This window comes from Myotis nattereri, assembly GCF_964212035.1.
Source record: "Myotis nattereri genome assembly, chromosome: 13".
NCBI classification, from domain to species: Eukaryota; Metazoa; Chordata; class Mammalia; order Chiroptera; family Vespertilionidae; genus Myotis; species Myotis nattereri.
Genome location: NC_138088.1, coordinates 52,764,726 through 52,791,669, shown reverse-complemented (window position 1 = coordinate 52,791,669; position 26,944 = coordinate 52,764,726). Strand labels below are relative to the sequence as shown.

Below are 26,944 nucleotides of genomic sequence, written 5' to 3'. Positions count from 1 at the left end.
ATGTAAGAAACACGTATTTAACAATTTGACTAAAATGAAAAATAAAGTTGGTACTTAAATAGTAGACTCTTGGGAGAAGACTAATTTGTTTTTGGATGAGCCTTAAAATGTTAAGATCATCTTGATCAGTTTCAGCTGCTTAAAGGAGCTATGAATACTATTTTAAAGTTTAAATAAATTTTAGCTATTCATACTCATAAATATGAGAACTATAAAATCTGAAGAATTATTTAAATTATATAGCAAAAATTGAAACATGAAAATAAAATTAAAAAAACAACACAAAGGCCATGAAAATACTTCTACCAAGTATTACCTACATAAGTAACTCATACAAATGTATAAAGAAACCATAAGACATTTATTTATAAAAATGAACAAGGTACACGAAAAGCCACATAAAAGCAAATTAGAGCAATCTTAAACTCTCTCTTATACTTACTAAATTAGCAGCAACATATCAAACCCCCACCTAAAAAGCTGTAAACTTTTAGTGAACTGATAATATTGAAATGGCGACACTAAAATGTTACATCTCTTTGGGAAAGCAATAAGGCAAACATATTAAGAATGGTAAAATTGTTCATATTATCCCACTTACTAATCCCACTCCCAGGAATTTATCCTAATAAAATAAAAAATAACTTAAGTGTTCAGTAATAGAAAATAGTTTAAATAAACTGAATATGAAGTCATATGATTAAAATAATAATGATCAAAACTAATTACATATCCAATAAAATGAAGTAAAAAAAACCCAGCCAATTAAAAAGAAATAGGTACTTTAAGATTGTAATTATGCAAACAAAAGGGAAAATATTAATACAAAATTAAAGTTCTGAAGTCAGTGCACAGGGATGGTGAGGATTATGGGGAATTTTCCCATTTGGCACAATTTTCATCAATGTTTTCAATATAAAAGAAAAAGATCATTACTATTTTAAAGTCACTTGCCTATTCAAATAATCTCTACTCTTCTCCATTAGTAAATCATACATGTCAATTTTTGAGATGTAGAACAGAAATGCCCCTGTATATGTTCCTCAATAGGGACCTTATTCCTCAATTGGGACCTTCACTGCAGTGTGTGAACACATTCCAACAGACGAGCAGCCACTGCCACTTTTGGTTAACAACCTGCAAGGCACTAGATAGGAATAAATAAAACTGTAAACTTTGAATTTACAACTCTGTGTGTTTGGCATTTTAGGTTAATACCTTGAGATATCAAACTCTTTTCCTTATAATGCTCTGTGTCACACTAAGAATTACTTTTAGTATTTTCATTTAAAATATGTGGCTAATGTGATGAAAATACTCTCCTGAAGCATATACATTTTTATATTGAGTTTCTAATAGGTTAGCCATAAAGAAAATCATGTTAGTTTTCATATTGAAAATTTTCAAGTTAAAGGTTGCAAGTAGGCAACTACCTTAAAAGAAATGCAATCCATAAAAATCAAGACACTCTTATGTTATGAAAATTTTTAATGATTCCTCTTTTTGAAACTATACTTCTTGAATAAATGAAGCAGGGCTTAAACATTTCTAATTTCTACAAACTGGCTGCATAATATATTGTTCTTCCATAACAAAAATAAGAAACTCTCATTACATAGAAAATCTGCTATTTTGTAATGTGACTTCGCTTTCAAAATTATGTTAACAAGGGAGATAAAATTTTCAGTAGGCTACTTGTCTTTTTTTAAAAATATTTTTTTTATTGATTTCAGAGAGGAAGGGAAGGATAGAAACATCAATGATGACAGAGAATCACTGATTGGCTGCCTCCTGCATGCCCCACACAGGGGATTGAGCCTGCAACCTGGACTGGTATCCTAGTGGGGAATTGAACCATGTCCTTCTGGTTCATAGATTGATGCTCAACCACTGAGCAACACTGGCCAGACATCAATAAGCTATTAGAATCAAAATGTTTGAGAATAACTTTTTAAATATTTAGAACAAAAGAGATAGCTGGAAATGCACGGTGACTATCTCTAAGGCTATAAATATCATTTGAAAGCAAATTAAAAAAACAATACCCTTCAAAAGGTGTGAATAAATACTAAAGAATAAAAACATTTTTAATTTAAGATACATTCTTTAGCTTACTTTTAAAAAACTGCTATTTACTAACATAGTACAGGGTGGTCAACTGTTAAAAAGATCAGAAAAAGCCGACACCGGTTTGGCTCAGTGGATAGAGCGTCGGCCTGCGGACTGAGGGGTCCCAGGTTCGATTCCAGTCAAGGGCATGTGCCTGGGTTGCGGGCATATCCCCAGTGGGAGATGTGCAGGAGGCAGCTGGTCGATGTTTCTCTCTCATCGATGTTTCTAACTCTCTATCTCTCTCCCTTCCTCTCTGTAAAAAATCAATAAAATATATTTAAAAAAAAAAAAAAAAGATCAGAAAAAGATCTCATAGTTCCCAAAATATAAGCCACTGGGCTATCCTGTGTACTAATGGTAGAGGCCAATTTAAACATTTAGTCCTATATTGACATCCCTTAAGTGGTAGCAGCAATAATTTGGTATAATTATAAACATTTATTTTAAAAGTTTATTAATGTCCAAGACCTAAACAAACATGGCTATTACCAAATAATGCATCCTTATCAAAGAAATGTTCTTAATAATGGCAAACTCTCCAAAACATAAAAATAGTTAAATAACAGCCTTTTCTAACATTGTGTAAGAATTTCAATACAACAGAGTCACCAGAGAGCCAAAATAAAGTCAAAGTGACATTAATTTACATTAACTTTTGTGATGACAAAGAAACATGTAGCTCTTATGTCATTTTTCTTTGATTAGAAAATATGTTCAGCTTTTTCACAGGAAAAGACTTTGAAGCAAGATCAAAATCAGAAAGCTGATTTTCCTGAATCCAATCTAACCACATAATATTCCAGAACATTACATGGTACGGCAAAGAGCTGAACAACTGCAAGGCTCCTTATCCTGGATAGCAGATAACACTGTACCCTCTTGAAACTGTAAATGATGGACATTTTTCTTTCGTGCCCCTCCCCCCCAAAAAAAGGGGGTGGGGGAACTGTCCTTTGCCCGTAGCTCGTCATTGTGTACACGGGTTTCAAATGCCAACCAAGAAATGACGACCCACGCCAATCTTAACATGTCTTAATTTCACCGTCTTCTCCCTTCGTCTCATTCAGAGTTATATATTCACAGCTCAAACCGTGCTCCTGAGAGTCCTCGGGCTTTGGTTTCTTAAGCGCCAGCTCTGCTGGGAGGAGAGATGAGCAATGCTCCAGAGACTGCGCAATGTCATCAATGGTCCATTTGTCTTCGGGAAGGGCGTGCTCGTCCAGCGTGAAAGGCCCCTGCTTGGTCCGGGTCAGTTCCAGCACGTTGGCACAGGAAGAGAGCTCTGCAGCAACAGAAGGTGGAAGGAAACCCACAGGACAAGTCATTCACCTATGGCAGGCTCTGCTTTCAAATGAGAGACCTTGACGCAAACCTCTCAAAACCACACCAAAGGTAAAGCTGCAATAATCCAACACAAGAACCAAGAACCCTGGGATTAAGAAATGATTAAATAGCAAAACAGTATTTAATAACTCACCTTATAAACGGCTTTAAAGTCCACAAGGAACTTACACACCCTTTTCTCATTTGACCCACGAGGCAACCCCAATGAGGTAACTATTACTCTCGCGTGGCAGATGAAGTAATATGACCTGTCCAGTGTCACAACTGCCAGCAAACACTGGAGCCAGGACTGCCACTTCCTGGCTCTTTGTAAGACTGTCGCTTCCAGTTTTTAAAACACTTGACTTGTACCAATGAAAATAACTTGTGGAAGGATACATCTTTTTTTTCTCTCCTCCCTGCTTTGGGTTCAAATATTTTGTGCTTGAAAAAAATGTTGGTCCTCCCATTCATTGTTCCCATCGTCATGTTCTGCCCCCCACCCCCCACCTTCTCTCATTACAAATGTTTCGCTGCAGCTGCCGATGCTGATAACTGTGTGCCATAAACCTCGAATGCTTCCGAAACTGGAGGCAGCGAGAGCGCAGATCATAAGGCCAGTACTCAAAGATATGACAAACAGGAAATTCCCTCTTCTCATCAAAAAAGGGATATTACTCTCTAGATGATAATTCATAATACATTTATGCTTACCTTTGCCAATGTCACTGACCAAGCTTCTGACATAAAAACCTCCTCCACACTCAACATCTGGAATGTTAACAATGACATGGTAAATTGCTAACCTCCTATGAAATCCACTTTACATAGAAAAGATGCCTCTAAACAAATGTAAAAATGCACTATGCAAACAATCGGGTGATAAAATATTTATGTGCTAAAACATAAATTATTCATCCAGCAGCGTATGTGTTTGTGAGATTGAAAAGTCAGAGCGTGGAGAAAGCAAACAGCAGAAACTCATGAACACATTTTAAATTAACTGGCAAGTCATACCACCTTAATGCTTCAGCCTTGTTCATTTAATAGGTTTTAAGTAGAAATCTCATCTTTGCGATCATGAGCTGAAGATTTAAAAAAATATTTTCAGATTTCTACGCCTTGTTCATTTAATAGGTTTGAAATGGTTAGACATCTCAGCTTTGCTATCATCAGCTGTAGATTTTTAAAATAGTTTCAGATTTGTACTCTCAACAATTACAACAAATAAACAAAAATCCTTTTTTGGGATTACGTTTGGGGTAATATACTACATGGGAGCTCAGCATTCTTAAGTGTTTTCTTGGAAATATTCCTAAAGAAATCATAAAATAACTAAAATTACACAATGTTCTAAAACTAAATGCATATTTAAACATCTTCTTAACACGGCATAACACAAGTTTATTGGTTAAGAGTAGGGCTCTGGATTATCTTTATTTATCCACAAGACATGCTGTATTCCAGCTGCTTCTAGTCATATCATACAAATAAAGCCGTTTAAGGGAAATAATCAGAACTTACTACCTAGAGTGTTTAATTCTTTATTTTTTCCCATTAGCTCAAGGGTGGGGACCAGAGCTGAGATAAAAAATGAGCACTAGATCAAATGTAAGTGGGTCAACATTCATGCACTATTTTTGGCTTTGGTGCAAAGACAACGCTTTTGGCCTATCACAACCTCCAGTGGACAAACTGAAGCATTTACAGCTTCAATGCCATCGGAAAAATTTGAGTTTTTCTTACTTTCATAGATAATATCTCCTGTGCCAACCCAACTGCTGCATTTTCATGGAATGGAACAAAATATCTATGACTGTGTTTTTCTCATTATTTGTCAAACATTTTAAAATCAGGAAACTAAAGAAAAGGAATGACTTCTTTTTTCAATTGTACAAAAACCATACTCTGACGGATAACACGTTAAAGCAACAAAGCTCAGGAAAAAAAGTTTTGGGAAATTAAAGGAATCCTATTTGGTATGCACCATGAAATTAAGAGTAGGATCAATTCAAGGAAGCTTAAGAATCCCAAACTATGGCTATTGTATGTTCAGGGCTTTAGCGACTACTTTCTGCAACTAGGAGATCATAAAATTTCCAAACAAGCAAAACAAACTTTTTGGTTTTTAAATTTATTAGATAAATTCAAATTGATATCCTGAATTAAAATGTACCCTGTGTCCAATAATGCATTTCTGCCTCATGCATTATTTTCATTATCTTTAACAGTTACTTGCAGTAACAAAGAAGGTGAAAAAAATACACCATTCCTAGATGTCTTGTTCTAAAACTAAAAATGCTTTGTTTTAAGAGGACAAATTAGTATGGATTTTATACTGAAGGTACTCTATCAGATACTAGCCAAAACGGGGGAACAAGTATCCATAAGATAAATTTTAAAACATTAAATTTTGAAAATATATACTCACCTACTCTTCTCCATAGAGATCTAAGGTATGTTACTTACAACTTTATAGAAAGACTAGAGGCCTGGTGCACGAAATTCATGCACTGGGGAGGGGGTTGTCCCTCAGCCCAGCATGCACCTGCTCCAATCTGGGACCCCTCGGGGGATGTCCGACTGCCGGTTTAGGCCCGATCCAAGGGATCGGGCCTAAATCGGCAGTCAGACATCCTTCTCACAATCCGGGACTGCTAGCTCCCAACTGCTCGCCTGCCTACCTGCCTGATTGCCCCTAACCGCTTCTGCCTGCCAGCCTGATCACCCCCTAACCACTCCCCTGCCAGCCTGATCGACGCCTAACTGCTTCCCTGCTGGCCCGGTCACCCCCAACTGCCCTCCCCTGAAGGCCTAGTTGCCCACAACTGCCCTCCCTTGCAGGCCTGGTCACCCCTAACTGCCGTCCTCTGCTGGCTTGCTGGCCCACAACTGCCCTCCCCTGCTGGCGATCTTGTGGTGGCCATCTTTGACCACTTGGGGGCGGCCATCTTGTGTGAGGGTATGATGGCCAATTTGCATACTACCTCTTTATTATATAGGATAGTATAATGCAATATATAAAAAACCCCATTTAGAAATGTATTTCTTTTTTTGTTTAAATATATTTTATTGATTTTTTACAGAGAGGAAGGGAGAGGGATAGAGAGTTAAAAGCATCGATGAGAGAGAAACATCGATCAGCTGCCTCCTGCACACCCCCTACTGGGGATGTGCTCACAACCAAGGTACATGCCCTTGACTGGAATCAAACCTGGGACCCTTCAGTCTGCAGGCCGATGCTCTATCCACTGAGCCAAACTGGTTAGGGCTAGAAAGATATTTCTGAACCTCCAGCTGTAGGTATCCTCATTAAATGTGTTATCAAAGGGTATCAACAAATCCTAACCTTCCATAAATTTGAATTTTAAAACTCTCCAATATCCTAGGGATCCATTAAAATCACACAAAAGTAGCTGAACACAAAATAAAGGTACACGTACATACAAACGATTTTGAATTTCTCTGTCTTACCTAATGTGAAAAATGGTGGCTGGAATTTTTGAAGGGAGAGACTGTACACAGTAACTGGCCTGGCAGGTTTTGCTTCTACTACTTCCCCTCGCTTCATCAAAGTGGAAAGTCTCTGTCCATCTTTCTTTAATGCAGAATAGCTTACAAAGAAGAATTAAGAAAAAATGACAGAATTTAATTCCAGATTATAGCATGGAGAGGATGGCTAGCAGCCCTTTAAATTGCAAGTCCTTCTAAGAAAAATGAACTGGTTATTTCTTCTAATCTACTCCACAAGGGTGTCAGGAGTAAAGCTCGTAAATATCTTTGAGACAAACAGGACTCAGTCTGGCGCCCAATGAGCAACCTTGTCAATTCTATCCTCTAACCATCTTCCTGGGGGTGGTCTGGTCACGTCCTCATTAGACCTCATCCTGGGTAAAGGGCACAAGGCCTCTGGTCACAAGGATCTCAGCTATATTCCCTTGAAACAATTTCCATTCCAATAATATTCATTTTCACATAAAAGTTATCAAAATGTTCCTGAAAAACAAATAAGCAAGTAATCTACTTAACAGATCTTAGCCATGTGAGATAAAATTTTATTAGACTACAAAATCCTTGGAACAATCACAGAGAAGAAAGTTCTAAAACAGTTCCTGTGAATACACATATGTTTAATTTATTTCAACAATAAGATCCAAAACAATGTTCATTCATCACCTGCTAAAATGTTTAAGTCTTTACCTTGGAGGCAAAATTATCATTTGCTATGCCAAATTTAAAACCTGTTTCACCATACATTTTAAAAAAGAAAATTGTTTTTTAAATTAAAGTGATGTCAACCATTGAAAAATAAAGCTAAACATTGACTCAAGTTTAATAACTGAACTTACAGGGGAGGTACCTGCATTATATTCCCAGTAAATTTCTGTAAAATGCCTTCAATATCTTCTTGTGTTATTTGATCTGCCAAAAGTGAACAACAACAAAAAGAGTGACACTAAGACAACCACAGAAGTACATGTGCTATTTGCATAGCACCAAAAGCTCTGAAAATTCATTACAATTTTTTCAGACGAAAGCATATACTATATAGTATATGTTTTATTAGCAAATTCTACCTTGTTAAAATGAATAAATTACACATTCATGAGGTAAAAGGGGAAGAAAGTCTTATACTGCCTAATATTAAAACCAAATTTCCTTTGCTTCCATTTATTTTCTCCAATAAAAATGATTCAATCATATAAACATATTTAGTTGGTTCTTACTATGGCCTTTAGAGGAACTTAGGAAATGTTGCATTAGCTACAGAAATGGCCCTGCAGTGACCAAAAACGAGGTGGTCAGAAAGCAGGAAAAAAATCCGTAAGTTATCTTCTACGTTTCTCCAGGCATCAAATATTATAAGTAACTTAATGCAGAATTGAAGATGATCAATTATGAAACATTTAAAAATTGTACTGAATAGATTTCAAAGCAGTTCTATGGCGTGATACACATTTTATACACTCACGCTGAATTCTGTTCCACAGCAAAGCTGTATTTATCAGTCTTCTTTCCCCCCTTCATTGCTCTTGCAACTTCTGTTCTTTTTATTTTTTCTTTATTGATTAAGGTATTACATATGTGTCCTTATCCCGCCCATTGCCCCCCCACCCCCCACTCATGACCTCACCTTCCTGGTGTCTGTGTCCATTGGTTAGGCATATATGCATGCATACAAGTCCTTTGGTTGATCTCACCCCTTACCCCCACCTTCCCCCTGAGTGAACACTCTCAATCAGGAGTCTCACTTTTGCCTCAAAAATAAGCCAGGGCAAAAAGAAAATATACATACCAAAGACTCTTAGCATGATTACTAAGCATTTTTTAAACAACGATTTTAGAAAATCTGAATGAAGACATAAAAAAAGCTTTCAATATACCAAAGAACTTATAGGCATATATGCATAACCCATGGACACAGACAATAGTGTGGTGAAGGCCTGGGGAGGAGGGGGTCAGGATGGAGAGGGTCAATGTGGGGAGGGAAGGACAGGACATCTGTAATACTTTCAACAATAAAGATAAATTTAAAAATAAATAACTCTAAATTTAAAAAATAAATATATCACTTAGTCATATTTTCAGCTTGTTTGATATTTCCAAATAAAATGAAGCACTATTAATGTACATTTCTACAACTGAAAATTATTACTGAAATTCAGTATTTGGGATTTTCATTCTGACATATTTCACAGTCAATAACACACTAAATTATAGAAGTATTCTATAACTTAGGTCATAGATAATGGAAAGAAATTACAGTGCTTTGTTTCCACTTTATAGGAAATCTAAGTTTTTTTTCCTGGAATATACTTGTTATATTTTATTTTATTTAAACAATATTAACAAAAAAATAATTAATCCACTTTGAATTACTGTTCTAACACCAGAATAAAAATTAAAAAAGAGCAAGATTCAATACCAACACAGCAAGACAGTCTTAACCTCACTGTGACCTTGATCCTTCCAAGCTCAAAAGGAACAAAGGACCAGAATCTACTATAGACTCAAACAGAGACCACCTACAGAACTGGAAAGAATTTCTCCAACACCTAGCTGCTCCAAAAAGGCAGACCTCAGAAGGCTATTCTGTTCACCCTGTTTTTCAAACAGACGTAGCTCATGATACGAATGAGGATTTTTCCATTAAAATTTCACTCTACTGCAACATTAAAGCCTAATTACTGGTGGCACCTTAGTTTTGCAAAACATCCAACTCTAGACGCCATGCTGGCAATAGCAGAAAGAAATGCCATTGTTGATAACATTGCAACAGTTCATAACTTAGCAACACATCTTTAAAAAGAAGGCCGAACAGCTTTTACTGCTGGGCTGGCCTCTTCACTGACGTTCCTGCTAATGTGTCCTCTTTTGTCCTGTTTGGACGGCTCTTTTACTGGCATCCCCCACACACGATGACAAGAGGTGCTCCTTCCCATTCTACTTCTGCCGCGTGTCATTCTCTGACTTAACATCCCAGGCATTTATGGGTTGTGTTGTTTATTCTGCAATTACTCATACACGATTTTAAACTGTGCGCGCGCACACACACACACACACACACACACACACAGGTATTATCTCGATAATGAAATTCTAAGCTCCTTAAAGGCAACGACAGCTTTTCTTCTCATACAACTGCAATGGCACTCAAGGTAGTCTTGCTGCATTTAATTTGCTGTGGAATAATAGGTTCAAGGTCTAAGAGGAATTAAAAGTGACCTAGGCCAATCATTCACCTAATGTTTGAGTCACCGACAGAAAGCCTATGCAAAGTTATTTTGCAATAAAAGTGAATATAATATTTTAGCATAAAAGTGAATATAATAAATATTATAAATAAAGATTATATTCGCTACTAAACGAGTATGTAGTAAGTATGCTGGCTGTATCTACAATAGAGCACTGTCACCGAACAGAAATCAGACCTTGGGAAGCAGCAGCAGCTGGAATCCAAATAATAATAATTGTCCCTATGACATAAAATAAAGACTCTACCTCCATAGGATTTAAGAAGGAATGGAGAATAAAACCTCCAAAGCAAGGATAGCCAATAAGGAGCCCAGAGAAGTCCATTTGGCAGAAGAGATGGGTATGATACAAGAGCTGCAGGGTGTGAGTAATTATTCTTTGTCTAGCAAATTAATGAATCATCAATGTGACAGTATTAATTTGAAATTAATTTTTAAAGCTTCATTCACATAAAATTAATTTATGCAAGATCATGTTACACGTTGTTATTTGCTTAAAATGTAGTGCCTCTTTCTGTGAACTTACAGGATGATGGTGCTTAATTGAACTAGGAAGTAAAAAATGACATGAGAGAGTTCAAAACAATACTCGACCACGACAGAGCGCTGCCCCCATAAGCAGCTGTTAAACTGGAAGAAACTATAATAAACAGCTGCTTTGCAACATCAGACCACAAGCAGCAAGCACTGCCCTCCCTGAGAGAAGGGAAGGAAGCAAGGCCAGGCCCACCATCACTTGCTCCAGCTTGGAGGAGCTTTCTGAACGGTGGTGCGGGGAGGGAAATCCCAAACAAAGCACCGGGATCTCGCCACCAGAAACCGGACCTTGGGAAGCAGCAGCAGCTGGAGTTGGAGAGAACTATACCGACGTCTATAGGGCTCCAGCTGAGACTTGGCTGAATTCCAAGCTGCACATATATACAGCACAAGCTGCCACAAAATTAACCAAAGAACTGGTACCAAAGCTCCCACAAGGCTAAAAGACGTTTGAATTCCAACCATCCGGAATGAAGAAACTCGGGTGAACACCCAAGGCATTCAATCGAGACCCTAGAAAAGCCTGTCTCAGGAGTAAGGCTAATCTAGACCTGAGAAACTGTCTACTTTACACCCACTCTAATAAGAAATCTACACAAAAGTGACCAGAATTAATAAGTGAGTTTAGCCGAAACTGGTTTGGCTCAGTGGATAGTGTTGGCTTGCGGATTGAAGGGTCCCAGGTTCGATTCCGGTCAAGGGCATGTACCTGGGTTGTGGGCACATTCCCAGTAGGGGGTGTGCAGGAGGCGGCTGATCGATGTTTCTCTCTCATCGATGTTTCTAACTCTCTATCCCTCTCCCTTCCTCTATGTAAAAAATCAATAAAATATATTTTAAAAAAAAATTAAAAAATAAGTGAGTTTAGCAAGGTAGAAGGATAAAAGACCATTATACAAAAATCAACTCCATTTCCATATTCTAGCAATGAACTATCAGAAATTTAAAATTTAAAAAACCTAATTATAACAGCATCAAAATAATGCTATTAAGAAGTAAAACATCGGTATGCTGAAAACTAAAAAAAAATATGGCTCTATTCTTGCAACTTTTCTTTAAGTTTGATATTATTTCCAAATTAAAAAATCATAAAAAATATTAACAACTTTATACCAGTAAATTGGAAAATTTAGATAAAATGAATGAGGAAGAGGTTGGTCTCAGTACTGGGGTAATAGGAAATATATAGCGAGGACACTCAACACAAAAGTACAGAGAAGCCAGGTGCTGGATTGCCTTTAGGCAAATTAAGGAGTGATAACATTAAACACAGGCAAAAAAATCACACCCCAGAAAGCCTACATGTAACTCACAATTGCTGACATAATAACATAGGTGAACTGACTGTACAAAACTGCTGCATTATAAATAGCATGAGAACTGGGACAGTTGCTAGGAAACCATTTCATTTATCTATCCTTTCTTAAAGTAGTAAAAAAAAAAAAAAGGAATAGTAGAAAAATTAAGCTGGGCTCAGTGAGTTATGCTTTATTTCCAGAGAAATAGCTTCCCCTTTGTCGTATCTTTCTATATACTCCAAAAGCAGAGAGACATGACTAGTTTTAAAGCACTAAACATGGTGCATTTATCTCAACAGCTAAGAAGTAACTGTAAAATAAATAAACAAATAAAACAGACAATTGCAAGACACCGGTAGCATCTCTCTGCTTTGTTTCTCATTTACTAGGAAAAATGTCCTAAATCCTGGCAACAAGTGTTTTTCAGAAAAGAAATTATTTGCAAGAATTCTGAACATTATAAAAACTGACTATAGAAAAAGAATTATAATAAATCTTTATTAAACTCATACCAAATAAACAATGTAATATACCATTTCCAATCATTTTTTTAAAAATGTACTGGAAACTAAAATCACTGGCAGTATCAAGTTAGAGAATTCTGAATTCACAAAAAATTTTTCTAGATGTTAAAAAAGAGTACTTTAGATGAACGCCATACCATAAGGTTTTTCTTCTGTTACTTTTCCCGTAGAATCCAGTGTGTCGGTTGCTTTCCCCAGCTCTCCAATGGCAATATACCTCTAGAGGAAGAGACACAGGGAGAAACACAGGCCACAACGGTAAAGAAAACTGTCATGCATGTCCTGAAAGTCATACAGAATTTTACTAATACAACCAGCTTGATACAAAATAAAGGCAAAAAAAATAATAGACTGCAAGTGTTTTGTTAGTTTCTGATATGTGGGAAGTACATGTGTAAGTTGGAGAACATTAGCAAACTTCCCACACCAGCCAACATGACAAAGAAAAACCTGATTTTATCAATAACTGTGGCTTATAAATGGCCTATTTTTTTTTTTATTTAAGTTCTTTATTGTTTAAAGTATTACATATGTCACCCTTTTTCACCCATTGACCTCTCCCTGGCCACTAAATGGCCTATTATTGCACACAGATTTCTAAAACTAGTTTTGGTTGGGAAGGAAAATTTTCATATATACTAATGAGAATGGTATAATACACCCGTACATGGCCATCACAAGAGTCAACAATTTTACCAAAGGTCGCTTCTAAGAAATGGTCATTATTCACAAGGAAAGAATTAGATCATTCTTAGTTAACTGAGGACTGTTTTACTACTCATTTCAGGGCACACTGGACTACACAGTCTTTATACGTCTCTCATTTGGTCAAATTCAAATGTTAACTGGAGCATCACGTAGAATAGTGAGAAAAATGCAAGGCAGGTAATTCCCATTGAGCAAAATCTGTAGCTATGTGAGCAATTATTTTTTTAAAATCCTCATCCTAGGACATGCTTATTGACTTGAGAGGGGAAGGGAGGAGGGAGGGAGGGAGGATGAGAAGAAGAGAAAGAGGGAGGGAGAGAGAGGGAGAGAGAGGGAGAGAGGGGGAGGGAGGGAGGGGGAGAGAGAGGGAGAGAGAGAGAAAAGCATCAATGTGAGAGGGAAACATCAATCGGTTGCCTCCCAGCAACCTTTCAGTGTACAGGCCGATGTTCCAACCAACTGAGCAACACTGGCCAGGGCTATGTGAGCAATTTTTAAAAGAGGAAGCTCAAATATATTTTATTAACAAGCTTATTATGCTAGTAAATGGACCAGACACAAATGAAAAAAGTATTAAACTTCAAATCCTCATAAGCAAGCAGACAGTTTATATCAGCCTTGTGCCCCTCTATGAAATAATCTTCTATTATACAGTTCAGATTTATTTTTACAACTACAACATGGAAGGAATGTTCTAATGCATTTGAACTTACTTTTAAATTTTTTATTAATTTTGACAAAAACGAGTTTCTTGTAACTAAACCTTCAGTCTCATCAGCTGAAATGCCCCACTTCTGCTTCTCTATTTTGGAACAATCAACCTTGATGAAGCATAAAACAGGGAGAAGTACAGTAGGGTGGAGTGGGAAGAGCACAGACTCAAAGGTTCGAATCCTCGCTCCACCACAATCCATAATGTATGCTAAAGTAGTCTTTCCTATTACAGCCTCATTCCCATGATCTCAAAATAGGGATAACAACAGAACCTGGTAAGCAATAAAAAAAAAAAAATACTATTATTGTTACTATATTTAAAAAAAAAGAAAAGGTAAAATGATTCACAATAACAGTGGTTAGAGTGACTCATCTCGTTACAGTGAGTTCCCATAAGAAACAGTAAAGCAACACAATGCTTTCTGATTTTTGTCTTAATAATCTGTCCAGTTGAATAAGAAAAACACAATGCAATCAGGAAGTATATTTCATATTTGTGCTAGTCTCTTATGCAGCGGTTCTCAACCTGTGGGTCGCGACCCCTTTGGCGGTCGAACGACTCTTTCACAGGGGTTGCCTAAGACCATCCTGCGTATCAGATATTTACATTACGATTCATAACAGTAGCAACATTACAGTGATGAAGTAGCAACGAAAATAATTTTATGATTGGGTCACAACATGAGGAACTGTATTTAAAGGGCCAGAAGGTTGAGAACCACTGACTTAGAAAAACCCACCCAGACAGTTATGCCTTCAGCTGAAACAAAGCCTCACCACCAAGAAGTTATGGGGCAGAAGAAAAACTATCTGGGAGTGTGTATACACAACCCCGCCACTCTGTGCTACGGGGTCTAAAGGCCTTCTACCCAGAGACAGGGTTTTAGAGTTGTTCATGCTCCATGATGTATATCTGGAAAGTGTGAATTCTATGAATGAATTCATTACAGCATAATTCCACTACAATAAAACAAATGGAGGACCTGTAGAATTTTTAAAGTTTCCATTGAACCGTGTGCTCTTTGGAATTCATGGTTCCTTGCAGATACTAATATCACTCTATTCTCTACTTCACTCATCCTCCAGCTCCCTGAACCCCACCAGACAACTTTAAAAGCAAAGTCGGCTTCTGAACTCATCAGAAGAAAGGAATATGTTTGTGTTACAGAGAGTGTACATAATTATTTCCATCTCAACGAGGCACTGCTTTTTCTGAAGTTTGATTTTGAAAGTCTGTGATTCAAAGTTTCACAAACAAAGGGATATTATTTAGAATGAGGAAGAACACTTAAAAAAACACTACCAAACCAAAAACATGTGGCTTTGAATGCCTTCATTAAAAAAGGAGTGCTTTTGTACAGTTCCTAAGTGTAAGCCCTTCAAAACTTTCAGTATAGTGCTAATGGAATGCATGCATATTAACAAGAGGGTAAAGAAAAGGTACAAACTGGACCAAGTTGATTAAGTGGTGAGGCATGCTTAGATCTTAGAGAGCCGGCTGCGCTTCACAGGAGCATTATTCAAGTCACGTTCAGGTTGACACTGGCTGGTTACCCTAAACATGCTACTGTATACTTGGGGTACATTACTGTCCTTGAGCACATCCAGGGTGGAAAAGTGTGTATACCCCAACAATCACACTTGTTCAGCTGTTGGAGGAGATAAAAGCTGCCTCCTGAGGAAATGCTGGCTTTGCCTACAGCTACTACCACATAGATATGGGAGAAGCCTTATATCCAGTTAAAGTTGTTTAATAAAAATTTTATACATGTATGTGTATATAAGGTCATGATGTCAAATGAATTTCTTACTCACTCTGGGTCTTGGTCAAGGGAAGAAAAAAAGAGGAGACATATATAATACTCTTTGTAATACTTTAAGCAATAAAACAAAATTTAAAAAAAAAAAAGTTTTGAAAGCCCCTGAATATGAGGATCTCTAAGATTCCTTCTGAAATCTATTTTTTAAAATGCATGAACAGTTTTTAACTGCTTTTGAGAAAAATATAATCTTCAACAAAGTTAAAAATTCGAATGATTTAATATTTCAGCACATACACAATCTAAAACTCAAAGTTTAAAAAATACAAACAGCTAATGAGACAATAATCCTACTTTTGAAATGCGACGCACCCAAGAACTAGGTTCCTGTGAGGCGAGGCACCTGGGATTTTCCATTTAAATTACTGAGGATTAGTGACTTCGCTGTATGACATGCAGCTTTCCTACTTCAATACCAAAATGGTTTGTGACAAATAAAGCTTAACCAGAGCCAACAATGTATTTACATTTCCAGTCATCATATTTCTGGAAATATGCCTGGAATCTACATGTAAAACCTTTCCATAACATATAATGTGTTTTGCATACTTGTGGTTGAGGGTGAATAATAAATATTCCAATGAACTCAAAATATTTTATCTGGGGAAAACCCAAACAAATTCCTTAATGTAAATATATCTTTTTTTTGTTATTATAAAAGTCACTTGTTTATTGTAAAAATTTTGGAAAATACCAAATCATATCAAAAAAGAAAATAAAAATCATCCATTATTCTATATCAAAATTGCTATTGCTTATACTTTAGAGTTAATATTAATAAAAAAATATTAAGCGACTGGCAAAACACACACACACACATTTATCAGAAACAGATTCTAAGCTCTGTGTGTCATTAAAGCACAGTGTACATACTTACTGTAAAACAGTCGAACTCCTGCATTCTAAAACAATGTTTGTTTTCTGTGTCTTTTCCACACCTACATTCTCAAGATTGCAGAGCGAGCAACACTGAATTCGTCCGTTTATCTAAGGCGTTAAGATCCATTTCAACGGAAAGAGACAGGTTTTATGACAGTTGGTAACTAAAATGTAATGTCAAAGGCATTACACTCTCCAGGGCTTTTTATTTTAAGAAAAGTTAACTTCGACCACTGCCACTCAAAGTGTGGTCCAAGATCCAATGTCCATGACAAGATTAATTTCAGAAAATGAAGGCGTTTAGAAATTTATTCAGCAATGTGACAATGCTGTAACATTTTAATTACATTTTACAAAAGTCATCAATCGGTCTGCAATGAACTAAAAAACAATTTTAAACAGTCTTTTACCACCTTTGAAAAAACACACAAATTAGACAAAACAATTTAGACAAAAATCACTTTACCAACTTTTTATATCCCATTCAGAGAAAGGGTTTTAAAACAAAAACCTTAGTCCAGCAACTTGCTGAAATTCTTCTCCACCTAAGGGCCTATTAACTGTCCTCCCATAGGCATTTTCACTGGTCCCTAGCCTCGACTATTATCCCCTAGTAACTAATCGAATGCAGAGGTTATTATCTCTTAGACCTGGAAGAGGCCCTAGAGAGGATCAAATCATTTTTCCGAGGAAAACCTGAGAGGCCCGGAAAGGTTAACCACTTTGACATCTCGTTTCACTCTCCTTCACCCCGCTGTTTCCTCCTGAGGGTTCCTCACTGAAGGCCTGACGCAGTCCACAGGTTTCAGGCCTCCCCCAATACTGCCTCCTCTCCCTCCTTTCAAGAGACTCAAAAAAGTCAAGGCTACTCTAACAGGTGAATGATGTAACTTAGCATCTTAAAGAAGCCAAATTCTTCTCTTCAGCAAACGTTTGCAACCACTGAACAAAGCATGTGTTTGTTGAAAAGTGCACCTTTTACAAAATGGTACTGTTTCTATAAAAATTCCAAGGTTTATTAAATCTGCCAATGGAATTTATGATCTGTAAGTTCCCTTGCATCTAAGAAATATAATTATATAAAAAAATAGATATGATTTTTTAAAAATATGGGCTGGGCATAGCAAAGTTTTTGCTCTTATAAATCAAATTTGTTTTTCAATCTTGGATTTCCAATTTGTAGTCTCGATATTTTTAATTCTCTGGTATGACTGTAGACACTGTGATGAATACTCAGGATCGCCACTCGCTCATGCAATTTGTATGGTTTATTTTTTACTCGATAAAATCCAACACATGGTCATTGAGGAAAATATTCAAGGTAGAAAGAAAAACAAAATTATTTTAGTATTCTTACCTTGGACCCTGACAACATACTGGTCAACATTTTTGTTCCCCTTCCAATTCCAATCACTACAAATCAAAGAAAGAAATATTAGGACACTCTATTATGAAAAGTAGGTTTTAAAATACCTACAGATCCTGGACATAACTTCCTGGCATATTTAACATAAAGTCGGGAAAAGCACATATTTAGCATAAATTGAGGACTTCCAATACTCCAACCCAGGGGTCCTCAAACTACGGCCCGCGGGCCACATGCAAATACAAATATTGTATTTGTTCCCATTTTGTTTTTTTACTTCAAAATAAGATATGTGCAGTATGCATAGGAATTTGTTCATAGTTTTTTTTTAAACTATAGTCCGGCCCTCCAACGGCCTGAGGGACAGTGAACTGGCTCCCTGTTTAAAAAGTTTGAGGACCCCTGCTCCAACCCATTGAACTTGTCATGCAGCTAAGAAATTCTGAAGAGGGAATGTTGAGGTGGGGGTGGGGGGGATGTTGGGAGAGGGAGGGAGAGAGAGAGAGAGAGAGAGAGAGAGAGAGAGAGAGAGAGAGAGAGAGAGAGGTTTTTTTCTTTCTCAAAGTGTAAAATATGGTAGGAACCTCAACCAGGTCATTTACATAATAACAAGTCTTAGAAAAATCTTAAAGGATTCACTGGAATTTTATACGGGCATCAGTGAAAAATACATGGTACAATTAGCCATGGTATGATAGTCTTTTGACAGAGTTCATTATTAAACAAAGCAAAAGCTATCATCATAGCTAATGAACCATTTAAAGATGATTACTGCCCAGCTTTATACAATCAAGAAAACAGAATCATTAACAAATCAACCCAACGCAAAGAAGAACACGTGGTAAATGAGAGTCTGGAGAATGTATGCTCACGTAGACCATAAAGTACAACAATGGCCCACCTGACTCTTCACTGGCAAACATTATTTATCCACATGATAACACATTTCACTAGTCGAGCATCACAGGATATAATCATTTCTTCACTGAACAGTGAGCAAATGTTCATAAAAATTGAAATATTTCTCATCAATGGGTACAATTTTGTAAAAGAACACAATATAATCACCACAATTCAGAATAACAAGAAGTAACAAGGAGAAATTATCGGCAAGCTGAGTTATCATGAATATTTATAGCATACCACTCGTTGAGTTTACCATTTATCAAATTCCACTTTAAATGTTTTCCATTCATTAGCTCATTTAATCCTTATAACAACCCTAAAAGGTAATGCAATTGTCCCTGTTTTATAGATAAGGAAGTTGAAATATAGACTAAGAACTTTGTCCGGCATCTCACAACTAGTATGAGATGGAGTTAAAATTCAAACCAGACTGGCTAAGAGCAGAGCTGTTCCTTTTCATCCTCCCTCCCACCTTCCTCATCCAGGCTTTCTTCCCACTGCCTGCCACCAGCCTAAATCTGCCTAAACCAGTCGTCGGCAAACTCATTAGTCAACAGAGCCAAATATCAACAGTACGATTGAAATTTCTTTTGAGAGCCAAATTTTTTAAACTTAAACTATATAGGTAGGTACATTGTTATTAACTTAATTAGGGTACTCCTAAACAGGCCTTTGCTAAAAACGTCCTCAATCTGAGGGGTCGACCTCAGCGAACATACCCCCACTTCTTCTAATGCCACTTCTTCAAAATAGACTCGCCCAGGCAGAAAACTGACTTCTGTGCATGGGCCACGAAATTTCAATCGCACTTTACGTGTGCACCTACACGTGGTATTTTGTGGAAGAGCCACACTCAAAGGGCCAAAGAGCCACATGTGGCTCATGAGCCGCGGTTTGCCGACCACTGGCCTAAACCACTGCAAACCTGACTCCTACATCTTACCCATTCCTCTACCTATTCCTGCCATTTCTGAAAACCTATACTGTACACTACAAAGCCTCCCCCTACCCCAACAATCCTCAGTAGGGTCCCAGTGCCTACAGTACCAACTCCTAAGCCAAGTATTCAGAGTCCACTTGGGAACCCAGCTCAGATCCCAACTCCTTCATAAAGTCTATCTCAACCCCCTTTAAGCATCCATGATAAGAGCAATATTAGTTTCAGGACTAAGATAACAACTGTCTGCCTCCGATATGCTCTGAGGAACATAGCACTCTTCAGATGGTAGCTGCTCCTGCTGTGGCAAAAACTTTGTATAATAATAATAACAAAGACTCAATGCAATTTGTTCCAGTCAAGACTCTCCAAACAGTATTTCTTAAGCAGCTACTATGCGCACGGTCTCAAGAAGAAGACTTCAAATGGAATAGCACATTTTCGGACTTTGAAAAAGCTTATAATCTTATTGGGAAAATAAAACGCAGACAAGGGAATTCACAAGTGCCCCCCGAAAAAAGTTGCCTGAATTAATGAGTGAATGACACTAAATAACAATATCACAGAATATGATTAAACTAGAGGCCCGTTGCATGAAGAGATTTGTGCAATGGGCTTTCCCTTCCCCTGGCTGCCGGCACCAGCTTTCCTCCGGCACCCAGGACCCAGGTCTTCACTCCGGACGGAGCCTTCAGTCTTTGCGGCTCCCAATGGAGCCTTCAGTCTTTGCTCCGCTGCTTTGCCCCTACATATGCAAATTAACCACCATCTTTGTTGAGTTAATTTGCATACTCTCCTGATTGGCTGGTGAGCGTAGTGGAGGGATGGTTAATTTACATGTTTGTCTAGTATTAGATAAGATGTCAAAATGAACACAGAGAGAACCACTGCTGTAGGAGGTAAAGGAAGCTGCACTGTAAATGGCTGACAGGGCCAGAGAACACTTCATTCAAGCATTTCAAACAGGGAGGTACAGGATTTGAACACAGAGAAGAGAGGAGCATACTCCAAAAATGCAAGGACGGGCACAGTGGGTTTATCAGTCAGAGTGCAGGAGGTCTTGGGAGCAGGCTGCATGTTAGGTTTTGGCCTGGCTGAAAGGCCAAACTGATTTCCCCGCTAGGTCAGTCATCCAGAATAAAGACATGTGAAACGAGAAGGCATCTTAGAGTTACCCAGCTTAACCCTCTCATTTTGTACCCAAGTAAACCAAGGCCCGTAGAAGTCCGGTGACCGGTGAAAGTAGAATTTTAGGAAGATTAATCCAGAAGGGGTATGTAGAAAAATCACCTGGAGTTGAAACCTCAGCCAACCATGCAGCTTTCATTCAAGGGACAGTTTACTGGACAAAAATTGTACTCAACTTTCCCCCATTCAATCGATCAAAAAAATCATATTCCGATTTCTGTGGTGTCTGTTGTATAGGTACAGAAATAAAAAGACCTGTTCTCAGCCCAGGGAGTTAACAGAAACAAAGACCAGAATGAAGTTTTACGTCAGCAGCACAGAGAAGCAAGTGGGCAGGCTTCCCATGTGGGAGACAGCATTTCAGCTGAATCTGGGAAGGCCAGTCGATCTGAAATATGCCAAAAGGGACTGAAAATGGCATGGCTTTGTCTTATCTCTATCTTATCTGTTCTCAGACAATATGTATTTCTTACTGAGTGACAGTTATATTAAACTTCCATTCACATCTCTTACCCAGAACTCCTCTGGCTGCACTGTCGAGAGTCCCTCCGTGCCCGATTTTCAAAGTCTGCCTTTTCCTCTTGGTTAATTCTGCAGAAGGCATTCCAGCTTCTAGGAGAGTAAATGGGAAGAAAGACCAAAGCAGATGAAGCCGCGTCTTCACACACATGGGAGGGTGAGGGTAGGAGTATTTAAAACAAATAAAAAGTGTTTTATAAAGTTAACATATTTAGATTATGACAACATTACTAGCAAAAAAATCAGATTTAAAAATGTATAGATACTCCCTAAATTACAGAAATTATGGTATTCCCAAATCAGTGATCTAGAAACTGGGATTCATTTTCTCATCAGGAAAAAATTAATATTTTTTAAAAGTGGGTAGTCCTGGCAGGTGTAGTTCAGTTGGTTGGGCATTGTGCCATGTACCAAAAGGAGGCCAGTTCCCCCGGATTCAATTCCAGGTGGGGGGCATACAGGAGGCAGCCGACCAATATTTCTCTCTCTCTCTCTCTCTCTTTCTCTCTCTTTCTTCCTTCCTCTCTCTCTAAAAAAAAAAAATCAATAAAAATATTTAAAAAAAAAAAGAAGATTCCAAAAGAAAAATAAATAAAAAGAGCAACAACAACAACAAAGAGGATGCCCACCTGGTCTATCTCATATTCTCTTGTAAAGATAAACTGAAATAATGTTATCTGAAAAGTGCTTTGGAAACGGCAAAGCACTCTACCTGTAGGTGGTTGTTATTATCATGGCATATAAGAATATATTGAAAGAATACTGGCTCCTGGACTTGAAGTAAGGAGAGGAGCAGGAACAGCTGTATTGGTCCACACCACCTAAGTCAGCCAAACCTTCCTTATCACCCCTGACACCAAGAAGACAGAAGACGCGGCAAAAGAAAATAAAAAGACAGAGGGGCAGGAGAGGGGAGGAAAAGGGCCAAAACAAAGCAATAGTGGAGAAGCCAAAAACCACTGTGCTGGGTTGCTCAGCCTTATCACATAATTACCACCCTGCTGAGACAGAACCATGGCTTCTGGGACACAGTCTTACTGCCACTCTCTGAGTACGACGACACCACGCTTGGGAGGGCATGGCTGTCTGCTTCCACATCAACCTGTAAGGCCTGACCTAGGCTTCCGACTCTTCTCCTTTCACTCACAACCTGTTAGGGATCTCTCATCCATGAGTTTATAGAAGCCTTTTGGGGAACTCTTTCTCTTTTCAGCTTGACATTCCTTGGAGTAGAAAGGCCTATAAATTTACTGTCTTCTTTTTGAGTCCAAATTCACCTTTCAAGTTTGAAGACATACCACTCTACTATACTGGAGTTTGGTTCACCCCACTGGTACCATGCATGGATGAATGTTTAGTACGGTCTTTTCTAGCCTAAAATTGTGATGTGCAGGCCTTGAAAGAGTCAAACAGACAAAGAAGAGCAGGGATTTTAGGGTGACATGAATCAATGTAAGGAAAGGCAAGGAATGCTAATACACAGAGGTCATGATCACTGATTGGGGTTGTCAAACCGGCTGGCATTAGATTATGGTGCCCTGAAATCTGTCTCTTTAAGAACCGTCCCAGGTAATTACAACAGCCAGTCAGAAGTGCTTTGGGGAAGCTTTGGTCTATATCTAGCTAATATAAATACAGAATAGGCCAATCACAAGCAATACAGAAATGGAGAGTAGCAATGAGAATGTCTATATCTGAGTGAGTAGCTTCCGGCAGAAGCCACTGACACATCCAGCAATGCCCTGACACATCAGTTTTAACCATGTTTCAAGAAGAAACTTCAATTCTTGGAGGCAGATTAACCAGAAAGCCAGGATACGGCTTTGATCCTATCAGAATTCTGTCAAAGAAAAAGAATGGTATTCATTACCTTGAGGGTCAAAAAAAGCCTTCAAGTTTAGCTAACAAGTCGGGCCAAATGAATGCAGCAATTCTGCTAAAAGGACACAACCCCACAAAGCTTGCCCTTGATGCAATGCCTTCTTTCAACATCTCCTTTGTCACCCATCCCTACAGGTAACAAAAGTATAAGGACAGTTTAACAAAAGAAGGAGTCGATATAAAACTGGAATTAAACATCTGCAAGAGGGTACCTATTGCCAATAAACATTTAAATCTGTAAGCGTATGTTTCAATGAACAATTCTTAGCAGGATAATTTGTTTTTGCATTTAAGCGAAAGCGTGAAGTTTGTCAGGGGATATGAAACGATGTAAGACAGTTAGTTCCTGCACTGGTTGAATGAAAAGACAAGCCAGGACCAAAGTCTGGAGGGCCTCACATATCTAGCGAAATCACTTTACCACCAAAGGCTGCAGACGTTACGAGGCTACCAGCTCAGTTAAGGGATGACAGCAACTTTCATCTTCACATCCCTAGAGGCTAACACAGATCGGGTTTATTGAAGGTGTCCAATAAACAGCTAAGGTTCCTTGATGCCACTGTTTGAAATGAACTACTAGGCAGATGAACTGAGAGAACCTTTAGGCTTTTCAAATGTGCATATGACAAAGCAAACAAAAAGAATGTTCCTACAGAAGTGAGCAAGTTATAGTTAGTGTTCCCAAAATGTGGCCCCCAGACTACTGACACCAGAATTACCTGGAGCAATCGTTTAAAAATACAATTTCCTAAAAATACCCCAATCCTTAGAATGACAAGCTCTGGGAGGGCAGGGATTAGGAATCTGTACTTGTACAAGGGATTCTTCTGCCCGCTATGTGAAAACCTCTGCATTAAACCTTGGTTAACCAAAGTAACACGTGTCTGCATTTCCAACATTATCTTCAATGCAACTTGGGAGGTATGGAGTCAGTGCTTCCTTTGGGTGGCGTTCACCGACGTGACCCGAAGGCTCCTCCAGGGTCAGATTACAGCAAATGGGTCTGCAAGGCCACGTGCCGGGGTGTATTTGTGTACGCGTGGGCTTTGTTGTGTTGTGTTTCGTTCCCTTGAGAGAGACAACTGCCAACTAGGCTACAGGCGTTCGAGTGCAAGCACGAGATGCCCCAGATGTCTGTCCAGATCTAACGCAGCGAACCTTCTCCCTTTCCTTTCATCTCTTGAGCCTTGAACGCGCAAGACGCGAGGGTGCTCTCTGTGGCTCCCGCTCTCCGCCTGGCCCCCACCCGGGCTGCAGTACCTGCCAGCAGCTTCTCCTTCAGCCGATTCAGCAGCTCGGCTGAAGTGGGCCCTTTGGGCTTGTGCACGGCGAACACGCCGCTCAGGGACAGCAGCTTCGTGGCCAAAGCGGCCTTGGAGACCCTGGCTCCGGGTCCCATCCTGGCCGCGGCCGCGACCGCCGCGGCTGCAGCGGTTCCTGCAGTTTCAGGGACTGGGGCTGAGTCTGTTTCCAAAGACGACGACGATGACCACGCCGCCGCCTCAGCAGAGGTCATGCTTTTGTAGCCCTGGTCTGTTTTGTATCTGCAGTCTCACCCGGATGACGCAACAAGGAGCGCGCCCGACTCCGAAGCTGTGCTGCCGAATGGGTGGGTCGCAAGGGCTTCTGGGAATTGTAGTCCATGGGCTTCCTGCGCTGGCTGAGAGGCGGCTGTGCCTTCCGAGGGCTGTGATGGAGTAAGTGGTTTTTCTCCTATAATCTCGTTTGCTTCTTAGAGAATGTTAGTGCGGTGCCGTAGGTGTCATTTTTAATCGCAAGAGCTAAGCTGTCGAACCCAAACACCAAGTCTGTGTATATTTTCGGCGGGAAATGTCTTCACATCCCACCTGCCCGTTGCCCTTAACTAAGACCCAGCACCCAAGAATAGAAAACTTAAAATTCTGACTTTTGCTGCGGCTTGTGAAAAACCGTGGCTCCCTAGGTTCACTGCTTCGATCAGTGTATTGTGCCCTTGGATTTGCGGTTTTAGAATTAAAATACACCTGAATGTGAACTCTATTAGAGGAACGAACCTACTCACCTGTTCCCTGCCATATGGTTCCTCGGTGCCTCACACACGGCAGGCACGTGAGGAATTATTTGGAAACGAATAAATGGATACAGAGTCCTCCAACCCCCCGAAAGAAACGCCTCGGCCCAGCCCGTGCTAAATCACGTGGGCTATTTTGACACCCCTCAGGCACACTCCACCCCGCCCCGCCCCCCGGCCCCCCCCCCCCCCCTGCAAGTCATTAAGTGTAATTCTTAATAATTCCAAGATTTTAAATTCTAAGTCTTCTGTGGATTGCATCCCTTTGTAACACGCTGCTTAGGTATCAAACGGCATTATTGTGGTTCATAAAATGGAACTTTCCTTCCCGTCTGAGGCCTCTGGGAGATAGGCACTACCCAACCCAATTCAGGGACATGGTTCTGGTCCTGGCCCACGGCAGAGCGGAGAACAGTTCTTACTTTTACTTCTGCTCCAGATGCATTAAGTCATATTGTGAGTGATGTCAGGCAGATAAGGTTTTCCTTCGTTGTTTCCGCAAGTTTCCTTACGGGCGCCCCTCCTCCCCCTCCTCCTCTTGCACATTATTAATATCTAACATCCTAAGGATGCCTCTTAGCTTCTCAGATTCACCTGTTAGGGGGCTCCATTTGAAGTGCCACAAAGACATGAAAGAATAATATTTTAAAAACTGTTTCTTCCTCTGTTTTCACCATCCCCCCATTTCAATCAGACCTCCCATTAAACCTTTGGGGTGCACAACAACGCAAATGTACTTAAAGCCAGGAAACCGTACACTAAAATGGGACAATTTTATGTTATGCAAATCATACCACAAAAAAGAAAGGCCGGGGGAAAAAAATCTCTGGGGAGTTTTTGCAGGGTGGAAAGAAGCTGAAATTCCTAAAAGGGAGTCGCTCACTCTTGTGGTCCATTATAAAAGCCTACGCTAAGCGAAAACATTAAGCCTGGGCCAAGGGGCAGTGGGGAGAGGCCAGAAGAGAATAGAATTATTTCAAGAACAAGGTCAGAGAAAGTGAAAGATCTTCAGGTCCCAGGGTTAGTGGATACCTGAGCCAACTTCAAGAGTTTCCAGGAAGGGGGCGTGACTTCAGATGGGATGGCTGCCCGCCCCCCCCCCCCCCCCCCCCCAGGGAGCAAGCACCCTCTAGCTTCAGCAAAGATTTCTCCCCTTGGCTTAGAAGCAGGCTGCGCGAGGAAGTTTAAAGCAGGCTTGAGCAATGATGACGTGGAGATTACAGAGCCTTTACCCAGTGTCTAGACATCAGTAAGCTCCCCTAATGCAGTCGTGACTCCGGGGTGTGGGGAGTAAGGGAGGGCAGAACTAGGGGTGATGAAATAATACTTCCATTTGAATGTTCCACAAGTTCAATGCAGAATCAGAGTTAATTTGATTAAAATGAAAATAAAAAGAAACGGATATTTCTTGCACATTTTATTTCTGG

At 39.2% G+C, this 26,944-nt stretch overlaps 1 protein-coding gene across 1 annotated transcript; it reads right to left on the bottom strand.

The window, feature by feature from the left end:
* Positions 1 to 1,478: 1,478 nt before the first annotated feature.
* TRUB1 (TruB pseudouridine synthase family member 1) lies at positions 1,479 to 25,006 on the bottom strand. The gene is made up of 8 exons (XM_081104446.1): positions 24,728 to 25,006; positions 21,581 to 21,679; positions 18,028 to 18,083; positions 12,687 to 12,768; positions 7,785 to 7,857; positions 6,910 to 7,049; positions 4,150 to 4,206; positions 1,479 to 3,394 (listed from the first exon to the last, which is right to left on the bottom strand). The coding sequence occupies exons 1-8, from the start codon at positions 24,981 to 24,983 to the stop codon at positions 3,135 to 3,137; spliced, it is 1,023 nt and encodes a 340-aa protein (XP_080960572.1). The 5' UTR covers positions 24,984 to 25,006; the 3' UTR covers positions 1,479 to 3,134.
* Between the last annotated feature and the right edge of the window lie 1,938 nt (positions 25,007 to 26,944).